At 43.0% G+C, this 20,472-nt stretch overlaps 1 protein-coding gene across 2 annotated transcripts in view; it reads left to right on the forward strand.

Moving 5' to 3' along the window:
- The window catches only part of Pawr (pro-apoptotic WT1 regulator), an 81,667-nt gene extending 75,864 nt beyond the window's left edge, over positions 1–5,803 (forward strand). For both annotated transcript variants that reach the window (XM_076553868.1, XM_076553867.1), the window contains 3 exons: positions 353–500; positions 2,890–2,994; positions 4,626–5,803. In XM_076553868.1, coding sequence (XP_076409983.1) covers positions 353–500; positions 2,890–2,994; positions 4,626–4,712 — 340 coding nt within the window. In that variant the 3' untranslated portion in view covers positions 4,713–5,803. The remainder of the gene's footprint in view (positions 1–352; positions 501–2,889; positions 2,995–4,625) is intronic.
- The last annotated feature ends 14,669 nt before the right edge of the window (positions 5,804–20,472 follow it).

Here is a 20,472-nt window from a genome sequence, read left to right on the forward strand (position 1 = left end):
CCTTGACCAAAGATTGGTGATTGTGCTACCATATTGTACCTGGTGGCATTCCCTGTTGAAAGGACAGCCCATGTTTTGTGATTGCTATAGACATCTTCGGTGCCTAGAACAGCGCCTGACACTCACAGCCGCTTGGGCATTCGGCAAAAGAATGAATGTGCTTTTTATACACACACACACACACACACACACACACACACACACACACACACACACGTCATGTTAGAATGAGAATTAATGTAAGTTCTAACGGTGTGTCCTCCGGGAGTGCTGATTGTTCGGGCTGAAGTGGCCTTTGCATTTTTTCTTCCAGACGGCTAGCGATGTTTATGAAATACTTTGATTTCCACAGCGCAACCACGGCCCCCGAAGATGATGTCTCAAGTAGATATCCCAGAGCAGACAGAAGCGGGTTCGGTCGACACAACCGAGACACAAACGCAGCAGGGAGTTTCGCCTCGAGTAGCACATTGGAAAAGAGAATTGAAGATCTCGAAAAGGTATGGGTTAGAAATTAATTCAAAACAAAATCAACGCGTCCTAGCATCCTTCTCTTGGTTTCATGGCATTATGCCCCCCCACAAAAGAAGGGGTGGGACACTGGCGGGAGACACCTGGACTCCTTGAACTCCTCAGTCCGTAGCCATTCCTGTCCTGCCGAGCCACGTAGTGCCAGGAGCAGAGTTTCTGAGAGCTGAGATGTCTGCTCTGTGGTCTGTACTTCCGTGTCCTACGTCATCTGAACGGATTGTTAATCTAGGCCTTTGGGTGATTCTGAGTTAGGTCTGTATTTGGTGGCTGAACCGTTTTTTTTTATGTAGGAATAAGATAAACTTGCTTACAGATGTCTTGACAGCCATTTGGATGAGCATCGCCATAAAGTTAGGAGCTGCAGAATCTCACGTCCGTCCCACAGACGTGGATCTGCAGTCGATAATGGTGTTGAACTAATCGGTTGAAATGTGTTTTGTTTTAATGAATGGAAGCTATGCCCTGTGACGCAAAGGCGATTTTGAGGTTAACTTATTTTAATTTCCTGCGGACACAGGGGTTATTTTTTAGGCTGCATTTAAGCTTGAACCCATTTCTGATTGAATCAGTATTTAAATTAAAGGTTTAGAGAGCACGCGTTATTAGTTTCTAACACGTTCCTCTGAAAGGAGGCTGCAGAAGAACTGAGCTTAGTTGCCGGCATCTGGCAGCCTTTAATGGCTCTGGGTAGTTGGCTGCTTTCTCTGAGACCTTTCCAGCTCTGCTCAGAGGCCCTGGAGCCCTTTGTTTGTGGTTTACTGAGACAGGGTCTCCTGCAGCTCAGTTAAGCGGAAGATGTTCTTGGTCCCCATCTACCAGGCTTCACCCCCCAAGCGCTAGGATCACGGGTATATAAAAACACCTGGCTTGAGGTCCTGAATTCAAAAACCTTTCAATAAAGATTTCTTTCTTCTGTTTTTCTTTAATTAGAAAGCATTTTCATTAGCTTACAAAGTATCATGTTTCATAAGGCATTTTTCAGTCATTCTCCCTTCCTCTCTTATACCCCCTCCTTGCACAGTATCTTTTCTTTCTTCTCATAAGTCACCTGCCCCCACTTTTTTTTTAACACCTCTTGGCTCTCTCTCTAGTGGTCTATGGTATCTTCATAACCTATACCAACGCTCACACACCCGTTTCCATACATTAAGAGATGGGGTCTACGAATGAGGAAGAACGTGGGGTTTTTTTTTTTGTTGTTGTTGTTGTTGTTGTTGTTGTTTTGTTTTTTCAAGACAGGGTTCTCTGTGTAGCTTTGTGCCTTTCCTGGATCTCGCTTTGGAGACCAGGCTGGCCTCCAACTCACAGAGATCCACCTGCCTCTGCCTCCCCGAGTGCTGGGATTAAAGGCGTGCGCCACCACCGCCTGGCAAGCATGCAGTTTTTGTCTTTGTGACTGGATCGTGTCACTTACCACAGTGTTTCCCAGCTCTGTTCTTGGAGTGAGGTGCTCTGTAGAGGTTTATGGTTGTTGTTTATTTCTTCTGGAGATTTCCCGCGGCTCATGGTTTTAGAATTACAGCCCCCGTGATCAGCTGGCCCTGTTGTTTCTGGTCTTGGAAGCAAGGGCGGAGTGGAACAGAGATGCTCCCCTCCTGGCTGTCAGGAAGCCCGAGGAGCGAGCCCTTGCTTCCGCATCCGCTTCTCCTCCTTTTTTGTTCCGTATAAGCATGCCCAGGGGTGTGCGTTCTTAATCTCCTAGATGTTTCTCTCTTATTAGACTATATTATTTTTACTCACAGGTTTCATGATGACATTTCACATACGTACATGATGTGTGTTGGTCACATGCATCCTCATCTCCCCCTCCCCCACTCTCATTAATCCTTTTCCCAACCAGCCTCGACTCTGTGTGTGTGTGGGTCCCGGTGAGTTGCTTTGGGGTTGTTTATAAGCTCACAGCAGGCGTCTTGTCATTGACTGCACCACTAAAGAACATGGCGCCTCTTCCTCCCCCTCCACCATTGTTACTGGGTTAGCTCCGGTTAGCTTTGAACTCCCAAGCTCGAGTTCACCTCCTGCCTCAGACTCCCAAATGTAGAGATTAAGTGTGGTCCGCCATGCCCCGAGAATAGAATCTCTTGGAAAGGAAAACTGTAGCCGCAAGCACAGCTTTCCCTCTTTAATTCCCAAATGTTTTCAATAGTGTTCTTTTGCAAAGTATGCAGATGCCCTTCTTCCTTGACCAAGGGGGGAGGTGGCATTGTCCCAGCCCCATCGTCAGTGTCCACCTGTGGCCGAAAGGGGCGTGGCCGATGTTTGCAGTCTTCCACCGTTACTGATGGGTGTTGGCCATGTTAAAATACTGTGAGCAACCCATTCCCGTTTGGTTAATGCTCTGTGATTTTTACTCACCAGGAAGTAGTGAGAGAAAGGCAAGAAAACCTCCGACTCCTGAGACTGATGCAAGATAAAGAAGAAATGATCGGGAAACTCAAGGAAGAGATTGATTTGTTAAATAGGGTAAGTAGCTTTGCATTTCAATTCCAGGGTGTTTTGTTTGTGTGTTTGTGTGTTTGTTTGTGTGTGCGTGTGCGTGTGCGTGTGCGTGTGTGTGTGTGTGTGTGTGTGTGTGTGTGTTTGTTTGTTTTTTGAGTGATTGGATGAAAGCATGGAAGGGTGAAGAACCCCTTCCTATCCAGGTACGGTTTGTTCTTTGGTTAATGAGCTAGTCATGAGTGCTGAGACTTACCGGTTCACTCCATAAGCTGTGGATTCTCACCGATTCTTCGGGTGACGCACTTAGGAGTTTTCCCAGATCCGGGTTGAGGTCCCACGCTCTACAGTGTTGGGTTCGGAGCCCCTCCTTTTTGAGTTCAGCCCTAGAATGTCCTTCCTCCGAAGCCAGAGCATCTATGAGGTGATGGGAAGAGTTCCCATTGCTCTGCCTTTTTAGAGGGTTTTATGGAAGAAAGCAACGTTGGCTTCGGAGAGAAAAGGCTCGGTCCCCTAATCCAGTCTCAACTCCTAACCACAAAGTAATTAAACGGTCCAGTGCTTGCCTGGCGAGGTTGGGCAATGCCATGGGTTGATCCCATGTGCCACAGCCAGGGAGGGGGCTCCAGTGCCAGCTTTTTCTAAGGCAGCTCAGAGGCCATGATTGCAGGTTGTAGGTGAGGGGGGGGGCACCCCAGTTAACTTGCTCCAGGTTGCACGCCGTCCTTGGGCCGAGGCAGTGTTTGACTTGGGGCTTATGTCGTCTTTCATCTCGATGCTACTCGGAGCTTGTCTTTATTTGCGCTGGAATTCCGTTCAAGAGCCTCGGCAAATATTTGGGATGCCCATGATGTGCCGTCTCAGACACCAAGAGCATTAAAGAGAATCAGAAAATCCCCCTTACTAAGTCGATAAACTAGTCACAATTTGTGAGTGTGTTTGAACCGTTTCAATTCTAGGAACCCTTTTCACGTGTATAGTTTGGTAATGATGCATGAATGTATTATAGCATTTAATTTTAAATTTAGGCAGGTCTCGGTTGTAGTAATTTTAAAACCTCATGTTTTTTAATAGTCTGAACAGACTTATTTCTTGGCATTATTCTGTCTGTGAACAAGTGCAGATTCTGACTTTGCTAATGTTTTGGTCATCTGCCTGATAGTCCAACAGCAAAGTGTAAGTTCACAGCAGTGCTTTGTCAAGTTTTAATGTTATAAACTGCAAAGATTAGTCTTTACATGACTTCCTTCAAGTGATAGTTCTCATAACTACAACTTACTGTGGTTTTAGTACTGACCACATGGCCATGGATTTGTGGCTAGAATTCTAACACGGAACGCATTCTCTCTCTCTCTCTCTCTCTCTCTCTCTCTCTCTCTCTCTCTCTCTCTCTCTCTCTCTCTCTCTCTGTCTAGATTCACAATCTTAATACCTTGACTTCTGGCTACTTTTGAAACACTGAGTGTTCCAGAAGAATTGGCCCATTCAAGTAATGTTAGGGCATATCCCATGTAATTTTTTAGAACTTACTACTTCAAAATTAATTGAGTCAATGGGTTATCTTTGTGTTTTATTTTTATTTCAACTCCCCTTTAGAATATTTTTCAGTATTTTTAAAGTGTTCCTTTCTCTCCACCCCACCCCACCCCACCCCCCAGGACCTAGATGACATAGAAGATGAAAATGAACAGCTAAAGCAGGAAAATAAAACTCTTTTGAAAGTTGTTGGACAGCTGACAAGGTAGAAGACCCAAGGCTCGGTGTGGAAAACCTGTCTTTAAACTACTGATTGAATGTCGCGGCTAAGGCAAAGAAGATGTTCCTGTGATGCAATACGTTCAGATAACTGTATATTTATTTCTAGACACCAGATGGATATTGGTTTTCGAAATTACTCTTTTTTTCATTGTTAGTTTTACAAAGCATCAACCTTGTATTTCACAACTTAGTGACATTTTTAGTTATTACAATAATAGGTAATGCCTCTTGGTTTTGTGTGATATCCCAATAATATATGGTTCAGAGTAACAGCCATTTGCATATATTTTATCTATGTTAGTACATATTCTCCCTAAAGGAATATGCATAGTCTTTGTTTACATGAATTCAAATACTTGGGGGAGTTGCCCACAGATGCCTTATTACTCATGCGTGCGGCCTTCTGTGTGTTGGTAGTTACTCATAAAGACCTGGCTCCTGTCACCCGTACCTTCCACATGCTCTAATGATTTTGAGTAGTAATAGACACACTATTTTGTATAGCAATAATCTTTGAAAGGAAAGCTATTTTACAAAGTCACTTAATATGTTCTAGTTGGCTAAATATAAACTTAAGAGAATACTTGAACTGTGTTATAGTAAGTGAAAAGTTACTATGTTGTGTTTGAATATTGAAAAATTTCAATTACTTCTGAAAAACAGTCAATGTATAGTTTCTTATGTAGGTACTATCGTATCGTTTTTTGTTGTTTTTAACTGCTCTAGGGTTTATTAGTAAATATGGAATATTTAAAAAGTTGTTTATTCTTCAGGCCTCAAGTTGTATACAATTTCAGTGTTGAAGAAGAAAATTGATGCTTTTAATAATCATGTGCTTCAAAGTCAGAGACAAAATATTTTTTCCACACTTAAAATATTTATACATTTGTTAACATATGAAAGCATATATACATATGATGCAGAATAGCTCTGCTGATCCCTGAATTGGAGAAGCATTGGGATGTATTTTTCCTCATGAGAGAATAGTCCCATATCCCAAGGCTACTGCTCCCTAACACTGAAAATTGGAAAGCGATCATATTTGAAGATTCATAAAATAAAGTTGTCTTCTGTTAAATATCCTTAGTATTTGGGTTTGTTGTGTGTTGTGTTTTCGTATTAAGAGCCCTCCCCCGCCCTTAACACATGGACGCTTCATAGTTGAATCTCTTTCCCTTTTTCTTCCCTCTTTTTAATGGTTCTGGGGACTGAACCTGGCAGGCACTCTGCTACTGAGCGACTGGGTGGGTGAGTTTCAGGAAGACAGCCTGTTCATCAGCGTTCAGACCTTGGACATAGTAAAATCCTCTTGGGTTCCCTGCCAGCTTTTTTTCCCCTCTACTTACCAAATCCATTCATGTAGCCGATGTTGGAAAAACGGGGGAGATAAGACAATTGGGGGGAGGACAGGAAGGAGTAGTGGTCCATATAAGGGCTATCTTCCAGAAATCTCTGCATCCCACAAGTGTCTCCCCAACTCCTCACTTCAGAAGTTCGGGATCGGCCATTCATCGGAACCACCTGAGAAACAAAAACAAGAGCCCCCTGCGGTAGCTCCTGGAGAGGCGTAGTTTAGACCTTGGTTTGAAGAATTTCTGCAGCTGCTCACCCGCTGGTTCTGAGTCACTTAGCGATAGAGCTGGCAGCTGCTGTATCTTCCCGTCTGTGTTTCCCATTGACGTTACTGGAGCTGGGACTTACTGTCCTGCATTTGCCCCTTTACCTTAGCAGTTCACCGGCCTCCCCAGCAGTGGCCCGCTGTCCACATATGGAGGTACTGTGCCAGGCTCTGTCACCCCTTTGGCTGTGAGGCACTCATCTCTTTGGTCATCATTAGGTCTATGGCAGCAAGATCTTCGTTGCCTTAGTCCTTGTTTACCTTTAGATGTTGTAAAGATGCCGTCAATATCCAACCCTAAAATACATTAGTATATTGATTTTCAATACGATAGTTTGAATTTCCTTTTTAATTTGTGCATAAAGGCACATTTAGTTTTACTTTTTTTGTTGTGGTTTTTGTTTTTTTGTGTTTTCGAGACAGGGTTTCTCTGCAGTTTTTGGTGCCTGTCCTGGGACTCACTGTGTAGACCAGGCTGGCCTCGAACTCACAGAGATCCGCCTGCCTCTGCTTCCCGAGTGCTGGGATTAAAGGTGGGCGCCACCACCGCCCGGCTAATTTAACTTTTTAAAGATTACATCAGCTATGAAAGTTTTTAAAAACTGAGCTGTTTTTGAAGTTTTTACCGTTCAGTCAATGTGGAGTATTTTCAGCACCTTTTTTTGTTTGTTTGTTTGTTTGTTTTTAACATAATATCAGCAGGTGCACTTACTTAGGCAGAACTACAGGAGCCTGGCAGTTAGGCAGAGCATTTCATTGGAGCCTTTGCCCCCAACTTCTTAAAATATGTATCTATTTCACAGACAGACTTTTACACACTGCTGAAAAAGACATAGCATCTACTACAATTCTCCTTTAAAATGAGACTTTTATAAAAATGTTAAACAAGATTAATAGCAGTTTTTGCTCATGAATAAATTGGGATTTAGAACCAGGCACGGTGATTCATACCTGCAATGCCGTAACTCAGAATGAGAACCAGTAAGATTGTGAGTTCAAAGCCAGCCCAGGCTAGAGTTCCCTGTTTAAAAAAAAAAAAAAAAGAACAAATGTTCACGGGAATTTTTAACAGATAACTTAAGTATATGTAGAGCAATCTAGAAGCCTTGACTGATGTCTGTAAAGTACAAATATTTGTGAAGTTTAGTTCTGTTAGTATTTCTCATTAGCATCTGGTGATTTGTGGCGTAGTAAAATAAAGCATGCCCAACATCCTGATAGATTTTTGGCATTCTCCTGAGACGAATGACCTGCTCTATCTTCTCTGTTTTCAGACATGGTGAGCGGGTGGTAGCGTGGGCTCTCTACAGAGTAGTGACTTTACTATTCCCCCAAAATGAGCAGGGTGGGGCCTTCCTGATGCTGACAAGAACTGATCGCTATGAGAATCTCCTTCATTCCCGACTTCCTGGTGGTTTTGCTGTGGCGCGCTTGCATTAGAAGGGAAAGGAGGTGGCTGTGTGTCTTCCCGTAATCTGAGACAGGTAGTCAATAATAACTGGCACTGTTACCCTTGGTCAAGTAGTTTCAGATGTAGGGATTAAACACCAGCCAGATACATGAAGTAATGTAGTCCTTTTACCCCACTGTAATTTTTAAAAATTAAATAGCTATAGAAGCAATGCATTCTTAAGATTTAAAAAAATAGGGGCTGCCAGGCGGTGGTGGCGCATGCCTTTAATCCCAGCACTCGGGAGGCAGAGCCAGGAAGATCTCTGTGAGTTCGAGGCCAGCCTGGGCTACCAAGTAAGTTCCAGGAAAAGGCGCAAAGCTACACAGAGAAACCCTGTCTCGAAAAAAGAAAAAAAAAAAAAAGAAAAACAGGGGAAAAGAAAAACCTATATGTGGTCTGTGTTTTCTGGAGTAATGTGGATTTTTCAAATTGGAAACTAAAATGTAAACATTTGAGTCCATTTTTTTTTTTTCTTCTGTGTTTGAAAACTGCACAAATCAGTGTAGGAAATGCACCGGCATGTCAAACAATACAAGACAAAATAACAAAGACCTTGAACGAAGTCCTTGGAATAACTTCCCCTTGCACAGTGGCAGGGTCCCCTCCCTGCTCCCACTCCTAGGCAGACTTGGAGCCAGTGACTCTTCATAAGTTACAGATACTTAACAAGTAAAGGTGACACTTACTTATTAATAGTTAGTCATGGTTTTTATCAATTTCCTCCAGGATTTACACATGCATTCTCATTGGACTATATGAACCCAGGTACACCAGCTTTGCATTAGAGGAGAGATGTAAAATGCAAAAGAACATTTTAAGGACCCAAGCTCTAAGTTAAAATTAATGTCAAACACCCACATCTGCATCTGAACTGATCCCAGTGTGCACCAGCAAAGACTGACTTCTTTTATCCTGGAACTAAAGAGCATCCCATTTTAATCATTAAATTATAGTTACTGTTATTCTTTGTGGTACTGAGAATTGAACTCAGAACCTCACAGATTCGAGGTTAAGTGCTGGACCACCACGGAGCTCTGTGTGCATTCCACAGGTCATCCTATGGATAAGAATTTTAACTTACAATGCATACCTCAATATGATGTGATGCTGTTGTGTTCCATTAAACTGAAGACAACAACCTGTGGTGATATTGTGTTCCCAAAATATTGTGCATCCTAATTAACTTATCTGGGGTCAGAGAACAGAACAGCCATAATATTAAACATAGAGGTTAGGCAGTGGTAGCACATGCCTTTAATCCTCGCATTCCAGAGGCAGAGATCCACCTGGATCTCTGTGAGTTCAAAGCCACACTGGAAACAGCCAGGTATTGTGACACACGCCTTTAATCCCAGGGTGTGATGTCAGAAAGCAGAAAGGTATATAAGGCGTGAGGACCAGGAACTAAAGCTGGTTAAGCTTTCAGGCTTTCAAGAAGCAGTTCAGCTGAGATCCATTTGGATGCGGACTCAGAGGCTTCCAGTCTGAGGAAACAGGATCAGCTGAGGAATTGGCAAGGTGAGGTGGCTGTGGCTTGTTCTGCTTCTCTGATCTTCCAGCGCTCACCCCAATAACTGGCACCGGGTTTGATTTTATTAAGAAGAACTTTGAAGATTCCTGCTACAAGAACCTTAATGTGTGCAATCGTTTTTTTGGTCAGCCCCTGCCAAAGGCATACCCCCCATGCTGCTCACTTGCTCTCTGATATGTAGAGGGCGACACCATCATTCTCTGCTTGAACCGGGCGGGGTCTGGGATGGCCCACCTGGGAAAAGCTCCTCCTCCCAACTCTGGCAAGCCCCAGGCTTCCAACTCCAGACCCCCGTGGTGGAGGGAGACCCCAACTCCCACGAGTTGTCCTCTGACTTCTGTATGTTTAATGTGTCACACACACACACACACACACACACACACACACACACACACACACACTCACACTAAATGTAAAAATAATAAGAACCGCTGGGCGGTGGTGGTGCACGCCTTTAATCCCAGCACTTGGGAGGCAGAGGCAGGCGGATCTTTGTGAGTTCGAGGCCAGCCTGGTCTACCAAGTGAGTTCCAGGAAAGGCACAAAGAAACCCTGTCTCGAAAAACCCAAATAAATAAAAAATAAATAAATAAATAATAACTATTATTTGAGAAAACCTGAGCCCATATTGCTCCTTTTATAGCCCAGCCTGGCTTCTGGCTTGAGACTCATTCTGTTATCCAGACAAGCTTCAAAGTCATGATCCTACTGCCTAGGCCTTTTTTAAATTTTTTTATTTTATTTATTTATTTATTTATTTATTTATTTTGCTTAGCTGTATTTCCTAACATTGTTAAAGTTATGTCTTCACCCTGATCCCAAATCAAATGGTGATACATTGGTCTATTTTGGATTAAATTTTCACACGCATTTCAAGCAGACGTTTAAGTGGGCATCTGCTCACTCTTCCATTTAGCAGAGTATGGGCTGTGTAGTGTGTACCAGTCGCGTGAACTACAGCCATAGTTAGCATTAGTCTGTCCAATCTGAATGGCTGGTTCCAGAGTAGGTTTTGTTTCTTTCCAGCCCTTGTCTGTTGGATGTAGTCAATAGGGTCTGTTTCATTTGCTGCAACATTTCTGAGCAGCAAAGGGAAGGAACTGATGCATGCTGGGAAGTACCTTAACCATATTTTAATGTAATTACGCTTTAGGAAACGACCATTAAGAAATGTCATCAAGTAAAGAATTCAATGCGTGTCACACACACAACAATGTTGGTTATATTCAAATTGGTGTTTTTATATGCAGTCTTGTGTAGCCAGATTTCTCCAGTACCACCCAGCCACACGGTCCCTCAGCCCCTTTATAAAATAATCATTCAGAGGCTCAGTATTAATTACCAATTGCATGGCCTATGGCAGGCTTCTTGCTTGCTCGCTCTTATAACTCAACCCATTTTTATTAATCTAATAAGTTGCCACATGGCCGAGGCTTACCGGTAGGTACTTTTACATCTTGCTTCTCCTGGGTAGCAGCTGGCATCTCTCTCCACTCTGCCTTTCTTCTTTTTCCTGTCTCTCTCTTCAATTTCCCGCCTAGCTATAACCTGACTTGCCATAGGCCAAACGTCATTATTTATCAACCAATCAGAGCAACATATATTCACGGCATACGGAAAGACATCCCACAGCAGTCTTCATTACTGGCTTCTTTCTTTCTTTCTTTCTTTCTTTCTTTCTTTCTTTCTTTCTTTCTTTCTTTCTTTCTTTCTTTCTTTCTTTTCTCTCTCTCTTTCTCTCTCTCTCTTTCTCTCCTTCTCTCCTCTCTCTCTCTCTCTCTCTCTCTCTCTTTCTTTCTTTCTTCTTTCTTTTTTTTTTTTTTGGTTTTTCAAGACAGGGTTTCTCTGTGTAGCTTTGCGCCTTTCCTGGAACTCACTCTGTAATACAGGCTGGCCTCGAACTCACAGAGATTTGCCTGGCTCTGCCTCCCGAGTGCTGGGATTAAAGGCGTGCGCCAACACTGCCTGACATGGTTTCTTTTTGAGTATGCCATCTTCTATCAAACCTTTAGTTCATGCCTTGTCAATCACTCTAGTAATTAAAATGTTAATGACAATCACTTGATGGACATTGATTGATTGCCCTGTTTTATTTTGGTTCTCCTTCTGCATACCAAATTAAGTGTATGGGGTTTTTTTTGTTTGTTTGTTTTGTTGGGTTTTTTTGGTTGTTGTTGTGGTGGGGTTTTTATTATTTTTTTTGTTTTTCTTTTTTGTCAACTTTTTAAAAAATTTGGCTTCACTATGTGGGGATTTTATTCTTTTTTTTTTTTTTTTTTTTTTTTTTTTTTTTTTTTTTTGTTTTTTTGAGACAGGGTTTCTCTGCGTAGTTTTGCGCCTTTCCTGGAGCTCACTTGGTAGCCCAGGCTGGCCTCGAACTCACAGAGATCCGCCTGCCTCTGCCTCCCGAGTGCTGGGATTAAAGGCGTGCGCCACCACCGCCCGGCAGGGGTTTTATTCTTATGTATTATTATTATTTTTTCTCTAAATTTAAGAAGCAAGCGGCCATTGCTACCATCAAAAGTCATAAGACAGTTAAGACTTTCTGTCTGGTTAAGACCATAAGTTCTGAACCCAAATATTCATGAAAGTTCTCTGGATTAAGTAATTGAACGAAGTGTTATGTAAACAGCTTTGGTTATTCCCATTGTGTGGATTCCATCATGACAGAGTCAACTCAGTACATCAGTACAGATTCACATTTATAATAAGCTTTAAATGTAAAAAAAAAAAAATGAATCCTCAATAAAAAGTACATTTTTGCCGGGCGGTGGTGGCGCACACCTTTAATTCCAGCACTCGGGAGGCAGAGCCAGGCGGATCTCTGTGAGTTCAAGGCCAGCCTGGGCTACCAGGTGAGTTCCAGGAAAGGCACAAAGCTACACAGAGAAACCCTGTCTCGAAAAACCAAAAAAAAAAAAAAAAAAAAAGGTACATTTTCGCCGGGCAGTGGTGGCGCACACCTTTAATCCCAGCACTAGGGAGGAAGAGCCAGGCAAATCTCTGTGAGTTCGAGACCAGCCTGGACTACCAAGTGAGTTCCAGGAAAGGCGCAAAGCTACACAGAGAAACCCTGTCTCAAAAAACCAAAAAAAAAAAAAAAATTGTTTCTTTTCCCTTCTATACTATTAGTGGAATCCTGGCCAAGGTTTATTTAAAAGTTACAGGATATCCTGTGTCTTTTAAAGAAATAGCAGTGCTTCAAAATCTTTTGTTGTTGTTGTTTTGTTTTGTTTTTTTGTTTAAGGTGTATGTAGGTTCAGTTGTGGCTGAAAAATGTTCTTGTGTTTTAAAACTACAGGAATGATTTCTGATTCAGAGTTGGAACTGTTACCAGCCCAATCTGATGGTGTTCAAAGAATTTCAGACCTCAGATAGCCCGAAACAAATAATTGGGTTGGGGAATGCAAAACTCCCGTCTTTGTTTTTGCAGCAAATGGTTTACATAACCTTTTAGCTAAGGTGCCATTCTTTGTACACCTGCTCGAGCTAACCAGCCCCCTCTCCCCGGAGAACTCTCCACTAATCTCAGTAATCCCGTACATCTCTATCGAGTGCCCAGGCATTTTTGTCAGGGTATTTTGTTAAGGTCTCAAGTCCTCTTGTGAGAATGTATTCCTCTAATTAGCACGCCTAGTGAAAACGTTTGTGCAAGATCTCGATCTTTTTTTGTTTTGTTTTTGAGGTTATAATAATCACAACATTTCCCCATTCCCATTCCTCCCTCCAAACTCTTCCATACACCCCTGTCTGTCTTCCTTCAGATTCAAAGAGCTCAGAATCTTAATCAAAATGGAAACCTTTATCTTGGATTTCATCACAACTCCGGGCTTTTTTAGTTCCAGCTTTACTGTGTGTGCGCAAGTGTGCATGCATCCGTTAGTCAGCTGCTGAGCTGAAAGCTCCTCCGTTCCCATGACCCTTTGCCTCCACTTGATCCTCATTTTATCTTTAATAGCCTCTCAGAAAAATTATATCATGTTAAACCTTCATATTAAACCTATGGGGCTGGTTATAATGTCCTTTGCAGCCTTTTATTTTGTTAATGTCTGATGGGCTAAAAAAAAAAAAAAAAGCTATGAAGTTAAACTTTTTCTTAATCTTGGGCGAATACACTTTCACTGTCGCAGAAAATTCCTGTGACTGAGACATAACGTGTGTGTGTGTGTGTGTGTGTGTGTGTGTGTGTGTGTGTGTGTGTGTGTGTTCCTCATACATGCTAGGTACTAATATGCTGCTAACGAGCTACCTGCAATTGTTAGTGCCTTTAAAAAATGGGAAAGGCAATCTATGTGTTAGGGATGCAGCATGGAAAACATTAATGAGTCAGTAAAAAAAAGTCTGAGCTTTCACTTTATAAATGTGAAAAAAAGTTAATACAATGTCTGCTTTTTTTTTTTTTCTTCATGTTAAAATGTGCTGTTGTTTGCTATATTGCCTCAATGAGTAGTCAATTGCTATTCTCACTTAGACATTCTGGGGGGTATAAACAGCACGTATTTATTTATGTTCCAGGCTTCTAGCCAGAAAAGTGTGGATCTTCCTTTAAAATCTGAACTGTCTCCTGTGGTTAACCTAAGGTAGAAGCTGTCATCCTTGGGCATTTTAACTTTATAGGAGGAAATTGTTAAGAAAAATGAACAGGAAGGTATCAGGTTTCTTTTACTGTTTTTGGAGTGGAAAAGTGTAAGCAAAGCTGTGGGTCAGAGGCAAGGAATCCACACGGAAGGAGAATCAGAAGAATCACTTTTGATAAGAAAACACTCACTAGCTAGCATTAGGGAGAGCTGGAAAGCTTCATCTTCTGTAGGGCGGTGAGGGTTCCATGTGCAGATGTTCAAGGACCCCAAATAACAGTAGACAAAGTATGGTGATGCTGCTCAAGTTCAGGTTCACCTACTGAGATCAGCGAGGTCCCCAGACATCTTCATGGAATGAGTAGGTGAGACCTTAAAAAACCCCAATGCTCGGGTTGGCGATTTAGCTCAGTAGTAGCCTAGCAAGAGCAAGGCCCAGGGTTCGATCCTCAGCGCCAAAAATACAAACAACAACAAAAATGCCGATGCTCGTAGGCAGCCTCAGAATGCCTCTTGCTTGCAACCCTTTCAAGGTCAATACGCTTTAGCTTCTGATGACTCTTGTCCATGTGGGAGTCCCCGCAGTGTGCTCGGTGTATCTGAGACAGTTTTGTTTGGTTCTCCAAACCTGTGATCATGCTCCCTTGGAGGGCAATTCACAGGCATTTGACTCCAGGACTGTGTGATCTGTAATCACTGCCCTACAAAGTGTTGGGCCTGTGTTCTCCGAGTTTCTCACAGGACCGGCATTAGCCTCACTTAAGAACCTAGTAGGAATATAAGTCTTTGTCCCCACCCAACACCCGAATTAGAAACTCCGAGGATAATGTCCAGTCATCTGGCAGGTGAAATCTTAAAGTCACTCAACTGCATGTTACTATGTTTCAATCAAAGCAAAGATGTCTGTCTCTTTTTATTGTTGTTGATTGCTTTGTTTTAGACATTGTCTAAAGAGGATAATGTGAATTTTGGTCTTGTCTTTGTTGCTTTCGTTGATAAAGACATCATTAGTCAGTCTTCCTCACACAGGCGTTGGCAGCTTGATGCACCCCATTAGTATAGAGTTTTCTCTGGAAGTCAGGTGCATTCACAAGTCCAAGAAATTGGGCAACAGAATCTGGGTTGTTCTCTTTCTTAAGGATTTCCTGAAGGGTGTTTTAGTAACAACCATGTCTTTTTTTTTTTTTTTTTTATCAAATTTTAAAACTCGATGGGAACAAATAAATCTGTGCTTCATGGGTGCCGGTTTTTGTTTTTGTTTTTCACGTACAGTGCAGACATTGTGTGGGTTCTCAGGGAAACTAAAGTTTCAGATTTTCTTCTTCAGAAAAATCAAGTGGCACCTTTTTTTTCCCATCCAAGACAGGGTTTCTCTGTGCAACAGCCCTGGCTATTATGGAACTTGCTTTGTAGACCAGGCTGGCCTCAAATTCACTGAGATCCACCTGCCTCTGCCTCCCAAGTGCTGGGATTAAAGGCGTGCACCACCACTGCCCGGCTCAAGTGGCACTTTCTAGCTAATGGCTCATTGGTGACAGATACACACTCGTCATTCCTGTGAGTAAAGATAAATATATTTGGGGACATTAGTTTCGTAAACATGATGTTTTAAAATAAGCTTTTAAATTAAAAAAAATATTATGATTTTAGAGGGTATTCCTATGTATAATCACTGGCTGGCCTGGAACTCATTATGTAGATCAGGGCGGCATTGAATTCACTGAGATCCACCTGCCTCTGCTCTACAAATGCTGGGATTAAAAATTTGTGCTACCATCACCAACAAATAAGATTTTTTTTGGGGGGGGGAACGGGGGGAGGAGCTTTAGTTCATGTTTAGCTTTACAGAATTAAAGTTATACAGAGAATTCTTAAACCTCGTGTCTCCCATATTATATCTTACATTTCATATTGCATATTCATATTGATAAATTACTCAGTTCACATTTCTTCATTGTTTCCGTGTGTGTGTGTGTGTGTGTGTGTGTGTGTGTGTGTGTGTGTGTGTGTGAGAGAGAGAGAGACAGAGACAGAGACAGAGACAGAGACAGAGACAGAGGGGACAGACAGGGAGAGAGAGGAGAGAAAACGTGTGCATGTTCCAAGACCTGTTTCAGACTGCAGATTACACAGTTCTGTCTTTGTGTTTCAACCTCCTCCCAGCTGGGACCATTTCTCAGATATCCCCCTTCATTTTGACATCCTTAGCTGTTTTCAGTATTGGTCACATCTTCCTTTAGGCACACAACACACACACACAAGTACAGGAAATCTCAATATCTTATGATCTTATTTTACCATCTACCCATTTTTGTTTGTTTGTTTGTTTGTTTTAAAAGTCTGTTTTCCTATACACATTTCCTTATGGCTTTCCTGCAGTGAGAACTAAATAATAATAATAATAATAATAATAATAACAACAACAACCACAGTATTGCCATGGCAGTAAAATGAGTGTGGTTCCTTTAATATGTATTTTGGTGGGGTTCTCAGAGAAACAGTCCTGTTGGGTTTATGAGAAGAAAACTTCAGGAAAATGAGGGAGCTAGAGGAGGTTGAGGAAGCTGTCCAAGATGCAGGGCTGATTGGCGAGGGTAGAAGGGTTATTCCGGAAAGACGTTCTTAAAGCGGATGGAGAATCCTCCAGCCAAAGGGGCTTCCTGTTGAGGAGCCCCGTGTCTTGGGCAGTGGACCTGCTCCGTTCTTTGATTGCCTCTGAGAAGCCAGGAAGAAGTCAGCCTCAGCTGAAGCCTATACTGCATTCAAAGCACAGCAGTTGTTATTTGCCGAGCTCGAGAACGGACCACGAGATACAACAGGACCCACTTGAAGAGTTTATGGTGGGGGAGGGGGCGGGGAGATGGGCACGAGCGGCTGGTGGGGTGATAAACAGCAGTCCTTGAGTCAGTTAAACACCTCGGAGCTGACATCTGAAGACCTTCCTGTCGTGGGCTGTTCCATCGTCGAATGTTGAGTGTTCAAACCTCCTCCAGATACTAAAGGAAGAAGAAAGGGTCCTTTGCCCGTTGGCTGATTCTGGTAAGGATCTATTTTGAGAGGCGTTCATTGCATTTGGTATAGCTAAGCCTTTCTAACCTATTCATTCCTCCCACATTCTGTTTAATGCCATTAAATGGAAGAGATTGGATAACTGGCTTTGTAGAACTCCCCAAGGTCAGGATTTGACTGTTTGAATCTTTGTGGTACTATTTAACATACCGCTCTGTCACCCACTCTTTTCTGTAAGTTGATAGATGGAGTGTTTATCAGACTGGACAGCATGCAATTCCCATCGCATCACGAGAGAAAGCCAAAATGTCTGCTTGTCTTTTCAGGATGTAAAGACTGCTTATTCAAATGTTACTACCTTTCTAGTAACCGTTTCTCTATTTTGAATTCCTCATTAATCCATCCTCCTTCCTTCCCTATCGCCCTCCCTCCGTCCCTCCGTCTTTCCGTCCCCCACTCCTTTCCTGTCTTTCTTGGAATTGAACCTAAGGCCTCACATGGGCCAGGCTAGGCAAGTAAGTTGTGCTGGAAATCCCAGGCAAGGCTCTAATTAGCCATTCTCCTTCCTCAGCCTACCCCTGCAGCTGGGATTACAGGGCTCATCACTAGGCCCAGCCGAAATCTCCGCTGTTTTCAGGAAAAGGGATGATTATTAAGTTTTGTGGCAGGATTATTATCTAATCCTATCACTGCATTTACTTTATTAGTTACATTTTTTAAAAAAGGGGACCTAGTTTGTCTTTTACTATAAAATGGCTTTCAAGTCTTTCAAGTCTAAAATGGAGGCAGGCTGGTTTACCAGAAATCTTTTTTGGGGGGCGGGGGGGGGGCATGCGGTTTGAGACAGGGTTTCTCTGTGTAGCTTTGCACCTTTCCTGGAACTCACTCTGTAGCCCAGGCTGGCCTCAAACTCACAGAGATCCGCCTGCCTCTGCCTCCCGAGTGCTGGGATTAAAGGCGTGCGCCACCATCGCCCAGCTTCAGAAATCTTTTAAAGAGGGTGTTTCATTTTTCTCATTCTTAGGCTTAGCTTGATTCTTGGAACCTACTAGATATCTACTAAAGTGTATTGCAAACGTCAAGAGATCAGTCAGAAATGTTGAGGATTTTTTTATTGTGGTTGTTTTGTTTTGAATAGTTAAAAGCACTTTATAAACTTGTGTGCAAATTAGAATGTAGCCACATAACTATATAAAAATGTATAGACAACAGAGTTACATGTGAAAAAGACATCAAGGTATATAAAAATTAAAACTATTATTTAAAAAAAAAAGGCCCGTGAAAGCACAGGGACCTGAATTTGAGTCCCCAGAGCTCACATAGAAAGCCCAGCACGGTGTTGTGCACTGGGGAGGTAGAAACGGGGGGGGGGGGGGGGGGGCATTTCCTGGGGTTCAGGTAGGCCAGCCTAGCTCAACCCCTGAGCTCCAGAGAACCTATCTCAAAAATAGGTAGAGAAGGATTGGGCAAGATACATGAGGTCTGGGCGGTGGTGGCGCACGCCTTTAATCCCAGCACTCGGGAGGCAGAGCCAGGTGGATCTCTGTGAGTTCGAGGCCAGCCTGGGCTACCAAGTGAGTTCCAGGAAAGGCGCAAAGCTACACAGGGAAACCCTGTCTCGAAAAACTAAAATAAATAAATAAATAAAAAAGATATATGAGGTCAATCTCAGACCTGTCTACACTTGTGCATACTCACTAGCACTTGCTCACATGTACACATACACACTCACACTTGTGCACACATGTTCACAAGCACATACACACACATAGTGATGCCCAGATTGTGCTTTGCCCATTCATCAAAACTTGACCCAAACTCCTAAGTTTTACTAGAGATTCCACGCTTCACAGCAAGGTCTCATTTCATTGCGTGTGTGTGTGTGTGTGTGTACATGCAGAGGTAGAATCACTGCTAAGTTTTTACTGCCGGTTCTGAGGCAGGCATGTTTGCTGATCCTCAGAAGCAGGTCATGAAGTTGGCTGTGATGATTAATGAACCAAGGGTCTCTTGGGTGCTTGGAATAAAGCCTAGTTGCCAGCAGCTTTTACCCAGGGGACCACGTGGCAGTGAAAACTGGCAAGCTCTTCCTCTACTACTAATGATCTCTCTATTGAAAAAGAAGGGCCCACGGTCTTCGTTAGGGTTTCTGTTGCTGAGAAGAGACACCGTGACCATGGCAACTCTTATAAAGGAAACATTTCATTGGGGTGGCTCGCTTGCAGTTTCAGAGGTTCAGTCCATTACCAGGACGGGGAGCAGGGTGGCATGCAGGCAGACGTGGTGCTGGAGTAAATAGCTGAGAGGCCCACATCTTGCAGGCACCGGGAAGTCAACTGAAACACTGGGTGGTGTCCTGAGCATAGGAAACCTCAAAGCCCGCCCCCACAGTGACACGCTTCCTCCAACAAGGCCACACCCACCCCAACAAAGTCAAACCTCCTAATAGTGCCACTCCCTGTGAGGTTATGGGGGTCATTTTCATTCAGACCACCACACCCACTGTATTTTTTAGATTGGTTCACAGAAATTCATTGCCATGCCTCCTTTGTGATGGGCTCAGTTCAGGTACCAGGGACTTAAGAGTAAATCAAAACGATCCTAGCCCACACCATTTTACGACTTCTTGACCCAGTGAAAGAGTACCGACCTGGGGATGAGGAGGGGTTGTTTCTCAAAATAAATCCTTTGGTCCTTTCCAAAAGGTGAGCACTGAACTCAGTTATTGAGATCTCAGTAGGACTTGTTCCGGGCTGTGGATTGTGCTGTAAGAATTGTGCCGATGGGTTTAACGTGCGAAAATGACGTGGATGCCCTTGATCTTGAGAAACAGTGAGTGAAGAGGGATTTGGAGGACGAAGTCCTGTTTCCATTCATTTCGTTTGCGACATGAATTTTACTCTTGCCCAGAAGTCTTACTTTTTAATGGCTGTTGCTTTTAAGGTCTCAGGAGGGGTCAGAGTCCCATATTCTCTAGTACATTCTGGTCATCTCAAGCACCAAGATGGTTCCAGAAACATTCTTAGTTTTGTAATGAGTTTCCAAGGACCTGTGCTCATACAGTTCATAAGATCCCCACAGCCACTATGGTAAAGTAAAAGCGTTCCTTGTGCCTGTCTTTCCTTTGAGTGTCGCAACTGAGGTGGAACCAAGAACAGACCTTGACCAGCTTTTTGTATCTGGTTACTTCAAAGAGAGTCTTAGCATGGTTGAACTCATCCTTTTAACTTCTTTTCTTTTCTGTAACTGAGTATTGCGGACGCTTTATTCTTTTTTGTCATTCTTGTCTGAGGGTTTCTTTAGGGGGGGAAGAGCGTGTTTGAGAGCATGAGATCAAGTTGGCAGGATTGACTTACAAACTTAGAATCTTTAGAGAACAACCGAGATACTTTAACTAGTTCCTTTCTGTGGGAGACTTGAGAACGTTCTCTCCCCAGCCTTAAAGGCATTCCATCATAACATTTTGAAACTAAAGCATTGGCTTTCTTTGAAGACTGGGAATGAAAGGTCAGGCAGGGGGGTTGTTCACCTTGAAAAGGCACATGGTGAGTAAACCCAA

Source organism: Peromyscus maniculatus, chromosome 18 (assembly GCF_049852395.1).
Source record: "Peromyscus maniculatus bairdii isolate BWxNUB_F1_BW_parent chromosome 18, HU_Pman_BW_mat_3.1, whole genome shotgun sequence".
NCBI classification, from domain to species: Eukaryota; Metazoa; Chordata; class Mammalia; order Rodentia; family Cricetidae; genus Peromyscus; species Peromyscus maniculatus.